This window comes from Arctopsyche grandis, chromosome 7 (genome assembly GCF_051622035.1).
Source record: "Arctopsyche grandis isolate Sample6627 chromosome 7, ASM5162203v2, whole genome shotgun sequence".
NCBI classification, from domain to species: domain Eukaryota; kingdom Metazoa; phylum Arthropoda; class Insecta; order Trichoptera; family Hydropsychidae; genus Arctopsyche; species Arctopsyche grandis.
The window spans coordinates 28,025,502-28,043,092 of record NC_135361.1 but is presented as its reverse complement, the minus strand read 5'-3'; the positions used below and the strand labels follow the sequence as shown (position 1 = coordinate 28,043,092).

Here is a 17,591-nt window from a genome sequence, read left to right as displayed (position 1 = left end):
TTTTCTTGGTTTTCCATTATAAGATACACTGACGAGTTTGCCCGTATGTAATTCCTTCAGCTGAAGGTTGTCCACAAGTTCCTTATTGCTGACCAAATAGTAGGACTCTCTTTTGCTATTGCACTTCTTCCACTCGACGATCAACCACAGCTGTTCGATCTTCGTCTCCTGATTGAAGAACGGCTTTCTGATCGGAAGCGACATGTCCGACACTTTTGTCTGAGAGAACGTCCTCAAGGGGCGGACGAATCGCAACTACCTAGCGTTGTCTCATTGCTCACCCCATTTGTGTTTCGCTCCCTTTCTTGGAAGTGCACTATGTTGTAAAAACCCAAAATGCACTTTTCGTCGAGTACAATCGGCTACGGGCGCCTTGCAATGGGATTCGCCGACATAAAAAAAACGCACACACCCAAGCGGGGGCTAAAAACTACCTGGAAATGCATTGATTTCCCAAGCATCTGCACTTTTGAATAGACATATGAATAGGATAGAAAGTTTCGGTCTATTTGAACGTTACATCCAAGCGTCGATGCCTAATGCGATTCTTGTGTGAACGCCACGTTTCCAGTTGGCCGTTGCCCACGAATAAAAGTAAACATCAGATTTTTCTGATATCCACTTCGAATTTTATGAAAAAAATTTTGTCCATTCTGATCAACGCTACAATGAGAATGTGAAAGATAGTTTTATATGGGATTTTATACGTATTTTAAACCTGGAAAATAGTCAACAGTACATATATTGAGTGATGTGTCGAAGCAATATTGAAGGATTTTTTACACCAGTGCTTCGCAATTACTTTCACGTCATGACCCCCCTAAATCCGAAAGAATTAATTCCCGGCCCCTAAAAATATTTTTTTTCTGGTTAAAAGGTTTACTTGGCAGTAATTATTACATTTATAATACACATATTTATATTCAGCACAAAATTATAGGAACTTGCTTAAAAACATTTTTTTTTAAATAAAACCTATACACACATGAAACAATTTAATGCGATAGATGAGGTGGTATGTTTTTACATAACAAATCGATATCGGGTTCAATATCAGAAATGCTAACTCGCAAAGCATAGTAAGCAAAGACATGACCTTTGCTTATTTTTTAATATAAGTAATGACGAAAATGCTGTTTCGCATAGGTACGAAGTCGCGAAAGGAATAAGAGTTACCAGGGCTTCTTTTCCAATAGCAGGATATTCTTGCTGTCGCCTTAACCAAAATTCTGAAATATTTTTTTCATTAAATTCCACTTTAAGCAAATTATCCGATCTGATATCGATCAACTGTTCTTGGGCTGTCCACGTAATATGATCATATTTTAAGGACTTGGCAAATGGTGTTCTTATCAAATTGTACCTTTCAACCACATTCAAGTTTGGGAAATATTTTTTGAAAAATAGTATCGATTCGACCGGTAATTGGACTATTCGTCACATTGGGGTGGTCACAAAGACAATTTTTGCCATGAAAATCGCGAATACACAATATTTGGCACTCAAGTTCTCGTTACTATGATAGTTATCGTTAGTATGATGGACTTTTTGGCTGCCAGATGTTCCGTTATAGAGATTTTAGTGACTTTGTGACGAGTAATTTGTGACCAGTAATCACCGAACCGATTCGACCATGTGATCAAGTATAACATTTTTCACTGAAGTCGACAGTGATATTTCATTATTCGTGAGAAAATCATTCAAACACCAAAACATCTCCGTGCATCCTTGACTAATACCTAATACCAAAGAAAGCTTTTGTTGGAAAGTTTTCATATAATGTGTTATTATTATAACAGACTTAAATATATACATTCCCTAAATATGTAATGTGGAAAAATATTCATAAATGAATATTTTTACTTTATACTGAATATTTTCGCGGCCCCCGCGAGAAATCCTGCGACCCCCAATTTGGGAAGCACTGTTTTACACCAGGAAAGATATGTACCAATGTACACGTGTATGTTAGAAGCTTAGTAAAATCATCCGTTACTTATTCCACAACTGTGTTCCGCGAAAGTCCTATAAAGATTCTGAATATAATGATGGATCATATCTGGTCAGTAGCTTCATATGATTTGGTTAGTAAACATGTGGTGATTAAGTAAAATTATCGGTTACTGGAAACATAACTATCGTTTGTCGAAAATAATAATTTAATTATATTTTATTTATTTATCATTATTTTTATAATAAGCTGTTAGTTCTTAAATTGTGTTAAAACTACTGAACTGCTTGTTACCTGCTATTTTTTTTATATGAAACGATCATTGTGATAAATTGATTATTTAACCAGGGGCTTCATTAAGGGGGCCTGGGGAGGGCAGCCACCCCCCCTGCCCTAGATTTGAACGGGACTATCCACGTTGTTTAATGTATTATTATGAATAAAATGGTATTGTAACTAAAATTATATCATAATAATAACATTATACATATTTTTCAACATTCATTTAATGCTAATTATATATTTTTTAGTTTTTTTGAGATTATTTTGTACTTATTATGAGATTATAAATATGCGTTTATACCAAAATCTCCTAATAGATTTTTTAAAACTATTTTACTATTAATTTTATTGATAAAAATATATGAATAAAAAAATGATTAAAAGAAATAATTAAAATTCATATACACTCATTTTTTAATATAATACACCCCCCGCGCTCCTAGAAATTAATTTCTTACTGGTCAAAATTTTTGCCCCCCCCCCTGGGAAAAGTTGAAATGACGCCCCTGTATTTAATTATAATTAATCAGGTTAGAGAGAGGGTGCGTTATGGTTAAGTTAGTTTAGGCTATTTAATGTCACATTACGTAAGGTTTGGTTAAAAAGTTAAAATTATTATTATTAAATTATTATTAACAATAATCGGATTTATGTGGTATATATTTAGAGCTATTTCAATCTCCAGTATCAGTAATAAATAGTAAATGAAAAGTTTGAGCGCCACTGGCATTTAATTCATCGAACAACCAGTATGACAGTTACATATTATAACTACATTTCCGAATACAATTATTATTTTGAATAAAAACACCAATATTTTTTTTTTATTACCGCCATATATGTATAAAATTAATGACGTCACCGAGATTAAAAATTTTCGGACTTGAAATGCTTCTTAAACGATGTTTTATCTCTATCGTAATGGTGGAGGATCCATTTACTTATATTGATGACCAAAATGGCAAAGTATGAAAACGATCGGATAAGAGACAAACTTTTTCCTGAATTGTAATCGTAAGTGAAACGTAAAGGAGGTATGTAAAAATTGGAAAACTTCTTGGTTATGACACAAATTGAATGAAACACAAATTTTTAATTAAAAATAGTGATTTATTACTTAATATTCTATAATATAAATGAAAAAATTACAGGCACATAGCAAAAACAAATCGAGTCTAAAACTAATCTAATATTTAAATACTGAATTTTGGAATACTACTGTTTATTAGAAAAATTTAATACATATCGAAACAAATATATGTATACTTACTACGTAGAGAATAAAAAGTATTTATTAAAAAAAAGAAAGAGTGAAAAGTTTCAAGCGTATGTTTGTTTTTTAATTGTTCATATTATGTAAATACAAGCTTCGTGAAATAAATATTTTCAAGTGATCCACACCAATCAATCATATTACACATTCTTACATATGTAGATATATATTCTATAAACCACAACGACCAAAAAATACACATCTGAAAGACTCCGTGCGTACTGTACAAAATTATCATCCGTTTTATTATTATTTAAACTCTTAATACTGTACATTAATAAAAATATAAAAAATATAAACTACATTGTTACATTTCTATGTGCGTTCATACACTAGGTACACAATTATTAGGGTTTTGCTGAATTTTTATTCTTCTTTTTACTAAAAGATGTAATGGATTCAGATATGTATTGCATTTTTTTTAAATACGCATCACAAATCATATACATACATACAAACATACATACGTTTGACGCAAAAAATTAGCATTACCATATTTGAGCAAAAATTTTTTTATAAGAAATATTATAAAAAAATAAAAATAGTACACTTTAAAATTTACACTATATTTTACGTCTAAAAAATATTAAAATCGTGTTTATTTTTGTATTTATTTCCAAAGAGAGAATGATTGATTTATCAAAAAAGACAGCTATGTATTTAGTTAAAATCATCCTAAATCAAGTTATTTATACTCTACATATTATATGATTTCTAAGGACGTGTCGAGTAATTAAAACAATTTAAAAAAAAACCTTAAATCTACTTAACAAAAGGTTCACAAAGCTTTGTAGTATTGGTATTGAATATTCAAGATGCGGCAAAAGTCCTTTTACAGCTTATTTTTTATATAGCATGAAATGTAGGAATAAAAAAAAATTATTTTGGTATTTTCACATTATTTTTTACATTACATATGTGCGAAAAAATTTAAATGTGAACCATTATTTTGTACACAGGAATATGCTCTTTTCGTGGAATTTTATATTACTTCAATGTTTCCTGTAATATAATTTCGAGGTCTCATTCTAAATGAAAGTACAGTCTACTCTCCATTATCCGGGTGCGGATTGTCCGGTTTGCGGATTATCCATGCTTGAAAAATAATAATTAATTTCTTATTCTTATATAATTATGAGACGCACCGATTGATTGCAAACGTAAACACACGTATTATTTGAAACAAATTATGTCACACAGAAATGTTTTTCGTTCCCTTTTTAAATGTCTTTTACTATTGCATTAATTGTTTCAGTCGCTTTTGATCAGCGAAGTAGTAACAAGTGCGTGTATTCGTAGCATTTCGAAATTTTTGAAGATTAGTTAAAAAAGAAATGGGTTCTAGAGGTGCAAGATTTTTAAAAAAATAAGGGATTGCCACAGAAAGCAGTATTGCTATTAGATAATGCCCCTTTTCATCCGAACGAAAGCATATTGGAAACAAACGGTGGACTTATGGTTAAAAAAATTATGTCAGATTGCCTGCTAATTAGACATCTTTGATTCGGCCCATGGACCAAGGTGTTATATCATCAATGAAACGTCTTTATCGGCAAAATCTTCTGAATCCTCTTGTTGAGGAAGATGACAACCTGATCAATTTCTGGAAAAAAAATGATGATATTGGATGCTATACACGGAATAATACAATCTTGGTCAAAATTAAAACCATTAACACTTGTTCGATCATGGAGAAAGATTCTTCCTGATAGGGAAACAGATTTAGTGGATTCTGAAGAGAATGAAGCAAATAATATATCTGAAATATGTGGATTATTGTAGAATTTAAAATGTTTGAAAACGTGGATAAGTAAAACATCGAGGAGTGGCTCAATCATGATTCAAGTGATCCAGGTTTTAAACGCATGGATGATGCAGATATCGTGATAGTGGAGAAGATACCAGTGGTTACATTAGTCATAAAACGGTATAACACTAGTACTAACGGCCACTTATCTGATCATTTTTCTCAATAAATAATGAGTATTAAAATTATGAATCAAAAATTTGTGTTGTAAATATGATATTATATTCGAAACCAAGTCAAAATTTGATGATTCGGATTATCCGTGTTTTTCAATTATCCGTGGCCTTCCTCTCCAGCATTAGCCCGGATAATCGAGAGTATACTGTAGTACAATTTTACAGTTCCTATCTCCAATTCATCCTTTTTGTATTCTTCAAACTTATTCATTAGTCCATAAACTGTTGGTGGTGATAGGGTAAAATATTCTGCATAATGACGATATGTCAATTATTTTGTTTTACAATAGTTAACGATTCTATGATTAAATAAAATAATAAAAAAATTAAATTGAAAATAATTAAGCACAAAAAATTATAATTTTTTAAAAATGTAGAGGACTTTTGACGTTTCTTGTAAATATGATATATTGAATTGTGAATTTTGCAATAGTAAAATAAATATTTACATCTAAATCTTCCAATTGGAAACAATCAACAAACAACTCTGTATAATAAACTATGTATGTACCAGTACAATAAAACAAACAATGTTTGTGTAACTTTTGTTCGTTAAATATATCACAGTTAAATCACGGGCTATTGACTGCTATACGCCAACATCAATAAATACTGATTTACAACAGCGGCGACCACAGGAGCAAATTACAAGCTGTGCGGTCGGCACTGATCTATCATAACAATAAAGCGAAATCAAAATATCAATTATACTTCTGTGTGTATTTTTGAACCAAACAATTTACTCGATGTGCTGCTCTTTGAAAGCGACTGGCTCACGGCTTTGTCTTCTTCCAATTTTACTATATCAATACTGTCGTAATCGACAACACTATATAACGGTATCAGCGATAAGATTTCTTCCGCTGCATCTGTCCTTCCAAGACTTGTAAGCTTTCGTACAAGAGCTCCTATTAATTAAATATATATATATATATATATATATATATATATATATATATATATATATATATATATATATATATATATATATAATATAAATCCAATTTAAACCAAAATTATCATATTTTATATAAAAATATTAAACACACCTATATTACAATTTACAGCACTTAACAATTTAGACGTGTGCCAAATTTCTGTCTCGGAATCAAACGCCGCAATCGTATCCTGATTTACGCCTGAAATTGCCAATATTTAAAGTGAAACTTCCACTACCACTAATTTACATATATGTATGAATAACTAAAAATAATAAAAACTACCTAAAGAAACCGCCAACATGCACCAGTGCGCTCCTAAGGGGTGGGGTGGATCTAGTAATGCTCCGAGTTTGGCTAAAAGTGATCCGGTAATGTCTCGAACGGGTATTCTTGGACCCCATTTTGTGATTTCATCTATTGTTGAACAATCTGAAATTGCAATAAGTCATTAAAATTTTCTTACATAGTAAATTAAGTTGTACACATGTATGAATCCTTTGCCCGCGGCAACAAATATAGTGAACAAGCCCTATACGCGGCACCTTTTTCGCGAATTTGGCAATCGAGTTTTAGACCTTACAGATATTAATATTTACTCAAGTAACCAGATATGTTAATTAACACATAAAGTATTATTTTAAACAATAAAATACATAATATATCTCGTAGTTTTGGCTTAATTGTCAAATAATCATTCTTCATAATTGTATGAAGACGTGACGTCACATAAACGAGGTTTCAGCATGGTTCCACAAAAAACTAATTTTGACTGGTATATATTCATTTTAAGCAAATTGGATAGATGGAATTCAACTCTCAGTAATATATTAAACCTATTTTGAACCTTAAAACAGTTGAAATAGGCGCATATAAGGCTCAAAATCCCGTGCAAAGTTCAGAAATTATATGGAAGACAGCCGCGCTACAGACTTGTCGCCCAAAGCTTCCATAGAAGACGGCCGCGGGCAAACGGTTAAGAAAATTTTGAATACCAAAAAACATCAATGACAGCAATGATTCCTTTTTGCCGGATGTGGAATTTGTTAAAAGTATAGTACTGAATGGTGTATCGTTATCGTTTTCATCGTGATTGAGCAATTCAGTGTTGATTTGCCTGGATGTCCACGAGAAGGGTTCCTCGTGGTGTAGCTTTAATTGTTGTGCCGATAAAATGTGACGCTCCAATGTCAAACCCGGAGCAACTCTTCCTATAGCCTTTAAAAACCAAGTGAAAAATGATAATGACAAAAAGGTGCAATCATTTGGAGGTCTAGAAAGTTCAGTTCTGAGATACCAAACTGAAGTACCTGATTTATCCACCGAAGCAATTTTTCCAATAGGGCAAAACAGGTTATACCCGAACCAGGTGGAGCTCGAATTTTCAAATCCAAAGATTCACATCCATTGGCCCCATTTAACATCAGTAAGCATTCTACGGGACCCCAACAAAGCTTAGAACCCTGCCACCATTGATAAAGATCACATTCTATATTCCATCCTTCATTATCCGACGTTTTCAATGATTCTATGTGATCACGCAACTCTACCTATATAATAACATAAAATATTTAGGAGTAACGTTCGATAAAAGAATGAGAGGGAGCGAAATGCAAGGCGATGCGGGGTATATCCTCAATATATCCAATATTTAATCGTCATAGTTCATTATCAACTCAAAATAAAATAAAATTATATCGCGCGCTCATATTACCATTATTAACCTATGCTTCACCTGTATGGAATAACGCCTCGAATACTAATCTTTCCAAGCTCCAAGTAATACAAAATAAATCCCTAAAAATAATTTATAAACCCATATATACTAACTTGAATAAACTGCATGCCATATATAATATTCAGTTTGTTACAGACATTACTAACAAACTAACCTGTATATTCTATGACAGAATCACTAATAACCATACTAACACACTTGTGAAGAGTCTCGGTGATTACAACAAAATGTCTATACCCTTCAGGTATAAACACAGATTACCTAAACACAATCTGCTTTAGGTCATCGACTTTAGAGAGTCTTTAATTAATATTATGTATTAGATGTATTATGAACATTTATAAGAATTGTAAATAGGTTTTTGAGCTCTTTTTCCTATTATGCTATAGATTAACATTAGAATAATATAATACTATGATTACTAACCAAATTAAATTAAATTGTAAAATAGAAAATGATCAGTAGATCAGTAGCTATTAAAATAGATATAAGATGTATTGTGAACATAATTTCGTAATAATAAAAAGCATTGAAAAATCAAAAAAAAACCTATATAATATTTACATTAAATTAATAGATGCCAAATTTACGCGAGTAAAATATCTTATTCAGTATTAAATGTACTTGTATATGAGGAAAAATTCCCATTGTAAGGTGTGTAACTCCTCTTGGCTGACAGAGTCTCAAACCACCGTAACACGCATCTGAAGGCTGATACTGCAGGTCGTCTGGATCCCACAATCCATCTAAAGTCTCTATCAAATTGAAACAAGGAAACTCGTACTCTATCTCGTCGTCTATTTCACACTGAAATCAAATCAAAACTTATAGCAAGTGGCACAATTACGATATTATCACCGAATCGTCAGATGTCTCACCATGGTACAGAGCCGCAGTTCTTGTAACAGTTCTAGTAATTGTGTGGCATCACAATAGCCAAAGTGTGCCTGAAAATCGTGGGCTGTGTATACACCAAGAGCTCGTGCATCTTGCAAGCCGTCTTTTCCAAACAGTGTGCCGAGAATCCTCGCCAACCAATCGCAACATAGGACGATTAAATTTCCCATGACCAAAATCTAAAATGTGTAATGAATTTTTATCCCATAGAGCTTTCTATGCACACTCGATGTTAAACATATGTACATATGTTCAGCTATTAGTTCACACCGTAATTAAGTTAACCCTTTGAATGCTGATCAACGCCGATCGGCATTTTGCCAATAAGTCCATAGTCCCAGTGGTGCAGTGCTAAATTTTGAGGTGCAGGTACGCTCGATTTTGCACCTTTTTTGCATTATGCAAGGAATGCATCGAGTGTATCCTCAAAGCAATCTTCGAGCGATGAATGTATCCTTCAGTTCAAGACACAATGCCGTTTGTTTGTTCGTCGCAGCCTCCGAGAACGCTACCTACCCTCATGTATCGATAACACAATTAAACATCCACTCTAGACAATGGTTTGAGCCGTCATAAGCGAAAAAAATGTCCAGAACCCATTTATTTCGTTAATGGGTCCATAAATGGGGACCAATACTTAAATGTGCTAAAGACACATCTGGTATCCTTGATCCTGACAGCATTTTTATGCACGACAGCGCTCCTTGTCATCGAGCTTGGGTGAAAAATATTGCAAAAGTGTTAAAAAATTAAAATTAAAAAAGAATTAAAGTTTTATATTATTTTGATTTTTGAAATTTTTATGCCGGTCGCGTACCGGTGCCGATAAAAGGTGGCGGGGCGCCGTACCGGCGCGTACTGGCTATTCTACAACCCTGCATAGGCCTGAAAAACCTCGATAGGCGTTGTATTTTGAGCATATACAAAGTAAACAAGAATACTACCCGCTAAGCCTTTCCAGGTAGCATTGAAGAAAAATGCATTGAACAAGGCTCGTGGAATCCGTGTCATTCATTTGTCAACGTTTATAAAGACCGGTTTACACCGGAATTTCTGCATTTATAACTATAGCAGACTTTCCCGATGGAAATCCCTAGCTGCTGAGTATTTTAGATTGTGGCTTGGAATTTAGATTGTGAGCATTACATTTTAACAACAATGAAGAACATGGAACTAGTTTTGGAAAAATACATTCAATATTAGACTTTTTTTGTTTATTTTATATTGTTGCAAGATATATTAGAGAGTCTAAACACACCATTACAAAACTCGAAATCCTCAGCGGTAGTTATCTAGAGTTTATTTGGTTTAGCTACAGTTTTTATACCTGCTTTCTATTGGCTTTCAAAATAATTCTAGTTGGAAATGTTGAAGAAATTTTCAGCGTGGCGGGCTTTCAACAGAAAAGACGTCAGCATACAAAGGGTTAAGTAAAAAAGAGAGATGCATGCAATCAGAATTCGAGGTAAACTTACTTCACCAATAACATGTAAATGATGTATAACATCAATAATATGCTCGTCGCTAGCCAACAAGTTGACGTGAATGCGTATATTAGACATGAACGCGTCTTTATCCATCACTGGAAAAGCGTCTAGAGATTTCCTCACATTCACTATCCACGATAGAGTGTTTTCCAGGAATCCATTCCAATTACCTACGGCTACCTATAACATTGAATTCATATTTTTTTCATACGGACAATTTTTAGCAGGAAAATACTTGCACGTGCTGATCGGTGAACGGATAATCAAGCCACTGACCGAATATATTACATATAATAATATGAAATTGCGCAATTATTAGAGGTCTGCAACAAGAAACCTTTAATGTGATCAATCTATGTCTAATATAATTATCATATTAATTTATTACTTGTGAATTTCATGCAAAACTCTAACGTTCACAATGTTTGCGTGAAATATAATAGTTTTAAATGAAATATTGTATATTACAACGAAATTATTTCAGCCAAATAGTGTTATAATAGTGTTGCAATAATGAGCTATACAATAGAATGAAATGTTGATTTTTTTTAATCAAATTTTCGTACGTATTACTTTTAGCTACAGAACGAAGCTGTATGTACTATGTAAGAGAAAATACAAAATATATATAATTGCAAAGCATACACATACTATGTAATATGTATCTTGATAAACTAAAGTATTAAATGTGCTATATTAATAAATTATAAGTTGCTAGAGTAATAATCAAAGTTAAAGACCAGTTATGATTAGATTTACATGTACATATATTGATTTATTTTTTTTGTATAAAGACTATCTGGTTTTTTAACGTTGAATATTACTATACATAAACGTTGCCAGAAATTACATATTACATAGGTACTATATAATATAATATATCTATGGTACGATATTAGAACAAAGGCTAATAGAAACTATACAAATACATATATCCAAACATTGATTATGTTTGTATATTAAGTGATATAATAAGAAGTATAGAATAGTATATAAATGAATGCATCTCATGTATATGAACGTCTTTATATATGTATATATAGCAAAATAAATATGTGTATATTATAATATAATAATTAATGTATTGTGAGTAAATAAACGCTATGTTAAAATTCCATTGAAACAATTCTAGTCTGAAAGTTTACAAATTAAAGGAAAATAAGGATCACCATAGGGTTTTTATATTGAAATAGCTGTCGCTGTAAAGAATGATTTCATATCATCAATGGTGGTGATTGATATCGATTCATATGTATATTGTTTAATAAAATTTTGTGATATTTTAATATAAATAAGCAATTTCTCAATTTGTCATTTTGGCAACTTAACTTTCTCTGTACTGGGGACTCGTGGATTAAATCATATTCGCTTCCGAATACTGTCGTCCGCTGTCTCCCAGTTAAACCACTGCCCTGTACAAAAAGAAACATAAAAAAGAAAAAATAATGCAAAGCGAAATCATAAAGAAATCAATAAAATTCAAATGAATTAAAGCAGCGTCTAAACTTCATCGATTAATTGAGCTCGGTAAGAAAACATTACACTTATCATTGAAAACTTCAAACAAACAATCAATTCAAATTATAAATAATTAATATTTCATTTATTTTCAGTGTTTGATAATGTTTTATTAACATTTTCGATTATGTATGAAACCTAAAAATTTTATTAAAAAATTCTATACTATGTAGGTTATGAGAATACATATGTATATTAAATTGAATTTTTTTTCATTAATATTATACATATTATACGAGTGTTAAAAAAATAATTAAAACAATGTTAATATACGCTCAAAGTTTAACTATAATACGAGGGTATTATTTGCAAGTACGGCTCAATTTTACAACCGAGTTTGCGAGTAATATCCTCGGACATATTTACATGTATCATAATTACCTGCGTCACCGACCGTTTAACTGATGCCAGATAAGATTTAAAGTTACGAAGTCCTACAGACGTAGAAGCATTACAGTCTAAGGCAAGAACCTGTGTTTTAATAATCGTGATTATTACAAAAAATAATGTAAACATACTTGCATTTATTTACTACATTCCTAATATACTAACTAAATTTAAAAAAAACTACATTAAACTACATATCTAAAATTATATTTATCTCTACGTTTCAATTTGTAAATTTTTGTTTTGTCTAATAATTTCGTCCTCTAAACATACATAGCTTAAGTTCATTCCAAAAAGCGATGAATCCTAATAAATGTCAATTTTTAGAGTTTCATATTATTAATTCTATAATATAATAATTAATGTAAGGATATCTCATCCACCTACTGAACATAATCATTAACATTTTTCCAAGATTAAATTCGCAATAAATATGTATAGTAAAATTGTTTATAATTAAAACTATTGTAATCTGGAATAATACCGATCTGGAAAATTAATCAAGCTAGCTGACTCTACCCTTTGTGTAAATCTTACAATAAAATGTACTATGAATTAGTAAATAAAATATTATAATCAAGGGCGGCTCGTCTTTAAGGGAAACTGTGGCACTGCCTCATATACATTTCTCTTATCTTAAAAAGAAAATGAATTTTGTATATTGTTGGTCAATATACAATTTAAAAAATATTTTTTTATCCTGTTTACCACTAAATATATCAAGTAAACTTTTTGAACAAAAAAAATTTGGGGGGAGGGAGTTTCTTTAGCCTCCTCGTGCCCCACCTGTTTTTTTTTTAATTTTTTTTTTTACATATACAATACCAGGAAGGCCTTACGGGTAAACCCCAATGCGCCTTCCTGGCCAATTACAAATTACAATTACAATGCAGCATTTTTATTACAAGTCGTTGAATTACGAGACACTGAAAAACTCGCAAATTAACGAGACCTCTATGAATTGTACACATAAATTTTATTGTACATCAATCATACTTTAAATAGTGGTGACAGAGAAAATTGGCAAACTCTGATAGGAAACGATCAACCTGGAGTCACAAATCCAGGTCTGACCAACAGCATACTCTGAAAAATTCATTTTCACTCGAGGCCCGGCCCTGGGATCGAACCCGGCGCCTCTCGACACTCAGCAGAAGCTTAACGACCGAGCTATGCTGCTGGTTTTTAAAATCACGAGCCGCCCTTGATCATAATTAATACTTAATTAAAAAATTAACTGTCTATTCTCATATTTAATAAATGTTAGATATTCAATAAAATAAATAACTTAAGCTCTATCAGTATTCCAATGAAGAGCCCTCCTGTCCTGTTTAATTATATAAAGAGAACATCTTTTTCTTTTCTCGATAACATTTTTCTTTTTATCATCAATAAATGAGTAGATTTATCTACTTAAATACACTTACCTGATTATGAATTTGAAAGAAAGAACCGTACAAGCTTCGAATACTTTGCAATAAAGTTTCTCCCGCTGGATATACAAAATCGCCTTGAGCGGTCTTATGAGCTCTCAAGTCAGCATGACTTCCGACCAAAATTATATTTCCTAAGCCACCTGAAGTAATAATAAATTAAAATGTATAATGAACATCTACATAGTAGTTGCCATAAACATAATTTAGAACATACCGGTGATGTTACACGGTGACAATCTCGAAATTATGAAGTTGATCCAGAAGGTGCATTGCTGCAACTGTACATTGTACGGTTTCTCTAAGCTAAACGTTATCACGTACACAAACATTTGAGCGTATTTGTTTTTATTGCATGTCATTTGAAGGCCACAATTTGATGATTTCGTGCACACATCCAATAAGCCGGGATCGTTCTGCATTTTGCCAATGTTGGTTATCACATTGTCATTGGCCGCCGTGTATTTGGCTATCTCGTTGGAGTTTAAGCTCTTCGCCGAAGATTTGGCGACCAAGTTTGATAAAATAGTGGACGGTTGCGGAATGTTTATATCACTTAAAAAGTGGTGGAATATTTGGAAATAGGACTCTTGGCCAGAAAAATCCCACACGGTTATATCACCCACGCCATTTAAATCCATCTGAAAATTTCAATTGATATAATTTATGAAATAATTTAAGAAAGATTTATTTTGACAAATAAATAGATACACTTACTTGATGTACTTGAACACCCTTTGTCGGGACATAATTAGGAGTGGAACATGAATCAAAGCTTAGAGAGTTATGTCTAGGCGTAACATCCATTTCTATTTGTGAGGTTTGACATGGTGAAGATGGACGAGCTGGTATTGCAAAAAAAAGTATTTTGAAGATTTTTATAAAAAAAATAGTACTTGTCTAATTTGTAAACTTAAGAGGGCTGGACACCAGCGCCTTGTCCATACAAACGTATTACACTTCTGCCTTCCTCAATTATGGCACTAGAGAAATTATTTTATAATATGCTACGGATATCCACCATTGGGATGCATCTATCGTTTTATTTTTTTGATTAGTTATTTTTTATAGGAGCTAGGAGCCGCCAAACATCTATAAAATCGCCTCTTTTTTACACCCACGAAAAGAGTCCAGCGTGCTAAACGCTCGATTTAAAAAAAAATACGCGCATAGTTGCACAGAAAATATCTTTCTCATACCGATGATGAAATTTTTTTAAAAATTGGTCCAGTTTCGGAGGAGAAAATAGGAGAATACGAAACCTCGATTTTGTCGATTTAAAATACGTTTTATCTGGTCGAAGCGCAACTGTCGCATTCACTCAATATATATATTGATATATATTGTCGCATTCACTCGATATATACATTCACTCAATATATATATCGAAGAAAGGAACGGCAACAAAATTAAGGTTTTGGGTGTACAGCCCTCTTAAAGCATTGTAACAAAAAACCTAATTCGGTTTTATCAATAGATTCTTCACGATTCTGGATTTCATTACATATCTAATAATAAGCTAATGCTATGTAAATAACAATTTTGATCGGGATTAGATTTAAATAAATTATTATATACATACATACATAGAACCACAAAATATACACATTTATTAATATAACAAAGTAACTTTATATAATGATTGAGGTTTTTTGTTACAATATTTTCATAGAATCAGCCTTAATAAATACAAATAAACAATATGGCTTAGTATGTTTTTTATATTAATCCTTAAAAAAAAATAATACATCTTGAAGTTAGTGATGTCGATCTCCGGAACAAAGCATGAAGAAGTCCAGCTTTTAATGAAGCAGCAAGAGCTGATTTACCCGAACCGCTATGACCTAAAAATTTTACTTGCGGTCGAGCCAATGGACGGCTACCAGGCAACAATTGACTCCGAAGCATTGTCGTACTCAAAGTTCCAGCCCTACGAAAAAAACATTGATATTCAATCTTCTTATTTCATTATATCTATTATTAAAGATTAATATCAAAACCTTAATTTATCGAGTAACTCAGCTACGTTATTGTGACCATATTTCAATGCTGTAATATCAGCTCGTATACCGTCTCCGTTCCTTTGATCTAACTTACAACCGTAGAAGCATAGGAGTCTGAAAACAATATCGGACATTATTATTTTAATTCAATATTTTTATTGCTCATTTTAGTCAATTTATTATGTAGTTTGAAGTAAATTTGTTACCTTACAATGTGAATATAACCATTCCTGGCAGCTATGTGCAGTGGATATTGCCCACGCAAATTTGGTCCTTGTACACAACCTAAAGAGCAAAGAGCTCGTACCACATCGTATATTCCAGCTGAACAAGCGAGATGCAAACAACTGTTTCCTCTCTATAAATTAATATGATTGATAATAAATATCATCCCAAGAAAATATTATATACTATTGTTATGTACAATCCTAAATATTATAGTTTTTTCTTACTAAATCTTTAATATCACAATCTGCTCCATGGTGAATAAGAAAAATTGCAACATCGGTATATCCACCGATCAAAGCTCCAATTAACGGAGGCTCTGGAATACCAACATCAATATTCACTCCAAAATCTATTAAATATTTCACCGCATCCAATTGACCTGCCCTAAAAAATTAAACAAACATTACATATGTATATATGTATCTAAAAAGGAAATAAAAATAGCACTAGACAACAATGAATGAACTCTTCTACCAAAACCCAAACCTATAGTTTTCAATTTAGAGCCACCAAGTTTGATATACTATCTCACAGCACCAAACTAAAACTGTATACTACAACATTTTCTGAAAAGAGTCAGTTTGTTGTTTTTTTTTGCAACTTTCAGCAACAAAAACATGAAAATTTGTTGTCCAATGTACTTATAATTATGTACTATTATAGATTTTACAATATAGTAACCTTGAAGCTGCATACAAAGCAGCAGCTTGTTGGCTAAGTGAAGGTGGTGGATGTGGAATTGACAATAATTGACGAAGGACATTACTTTGTCCACCTCGTGCTGCAACAACCAGCGCAGCTTCACCAGACATATCAATCAACTGTGAAACGAAAAAAATCAGATTTCAGCAAAATTTGGATTTCCATGAAGAATATAACATGACTGCTATCAATAACTAAGGCACCAATTCATCTAGCGTGCTTTTGTCGAATATGGTAGTGGTGCAATGATAGGGGAGCATGTAGTGTGTCGATAAAGTAGTGGTTATTGTTTACATAGAAGTGTTTAATTACGTTATTGTTGGTGAGGCTGAGGCTGAGGCTGTGGCTGTCCATGTGTTTTGGAGGCGGCTTTCGCCCCCCGCCACCTCCGCCCTCCGCCCCTCAGCCCCGCAACCCCTCAGCCGCGCCTGCCGATCGGCGCCTGCGCCCTCCACCAAATACGACCACTCCCCCTTTCCTTTCCTTTCCACCACTTGAACCTAAACAAAACAATCGTTTTTATCACAAACACATGAAATCATTCATGTTTTGATATCAATTTTATTTATTGCTTGAGAAGGAACTTAGCGATTCAAAAATTAATAAATCTCAGTTAATTATAAACATTGAAATCAAAACCATTTAAAGGTCTGTTTATACCTATCCAGCACGACCCGTATCCTGCAAGTGCGGATAGTATTCTTTGTTACATTATATGGACGTATTCATACTACATTCGCGCATGCGCATTTACGCATTCATGCGCGTTCA

The 17,591-nt window shown here is 32.5% G+C and overlaps 2 protein-coding genes across 2 annotated transcripts in view; one reads left to right on the top strand and one right to left on the bottom strand.

Annotated features, from left to right (window-relative positions):
- LOC143914530 (uncharacterized) overlaps window positions 1–17,591 on the top strand; it is a 98,231-nt gene that overhangs the window by 45,394 nt on the left and 35,246 nt on the right. The gene's annotated exons all lie outside the window — the stretch shown is intronic.
- On the bottom strand, window positions 5,341–17,312 carry LOC143914713 (death-associated protein kinase 1-like). Its single transcript, XM_077435013.1, has 22 exons — window positions 17,133–17,312; window positions 16,800–16,939; window positions 16,343–16,502; window positions 16,097–16,248; window positions 15,888–16,004; window positions 15,636–15,817; window positions 14,605–14,732; window positions 14,105–14,528; window positions 13,882–14,030; window positions 12,449–12,538; window positions 11,767–11,961; window positions 10,785–10,886; window positions 10,538–10,729; window positions 9,044–9,241; window positions 8,790–8,972; window positions 7,738–7,977; window positions 7,423–7,645; window positions 6,713–6,859; window positions 6,539–6,628; window positions 6,233–6,397; window positions 5,637–5,738; window positions 5,341–5,462 (listed from the first exon to the last, which is right to left on the bottom strand). Exons 1-22 carry the CDS (start codon window positions 17,172–17,174, stop codon window positions 5,341–5,343), a joined length of 3,543 nt encoding a protein of 1,180 aa, XP_077291139.1. The 5' UTR covers window positions 17,175–17,312.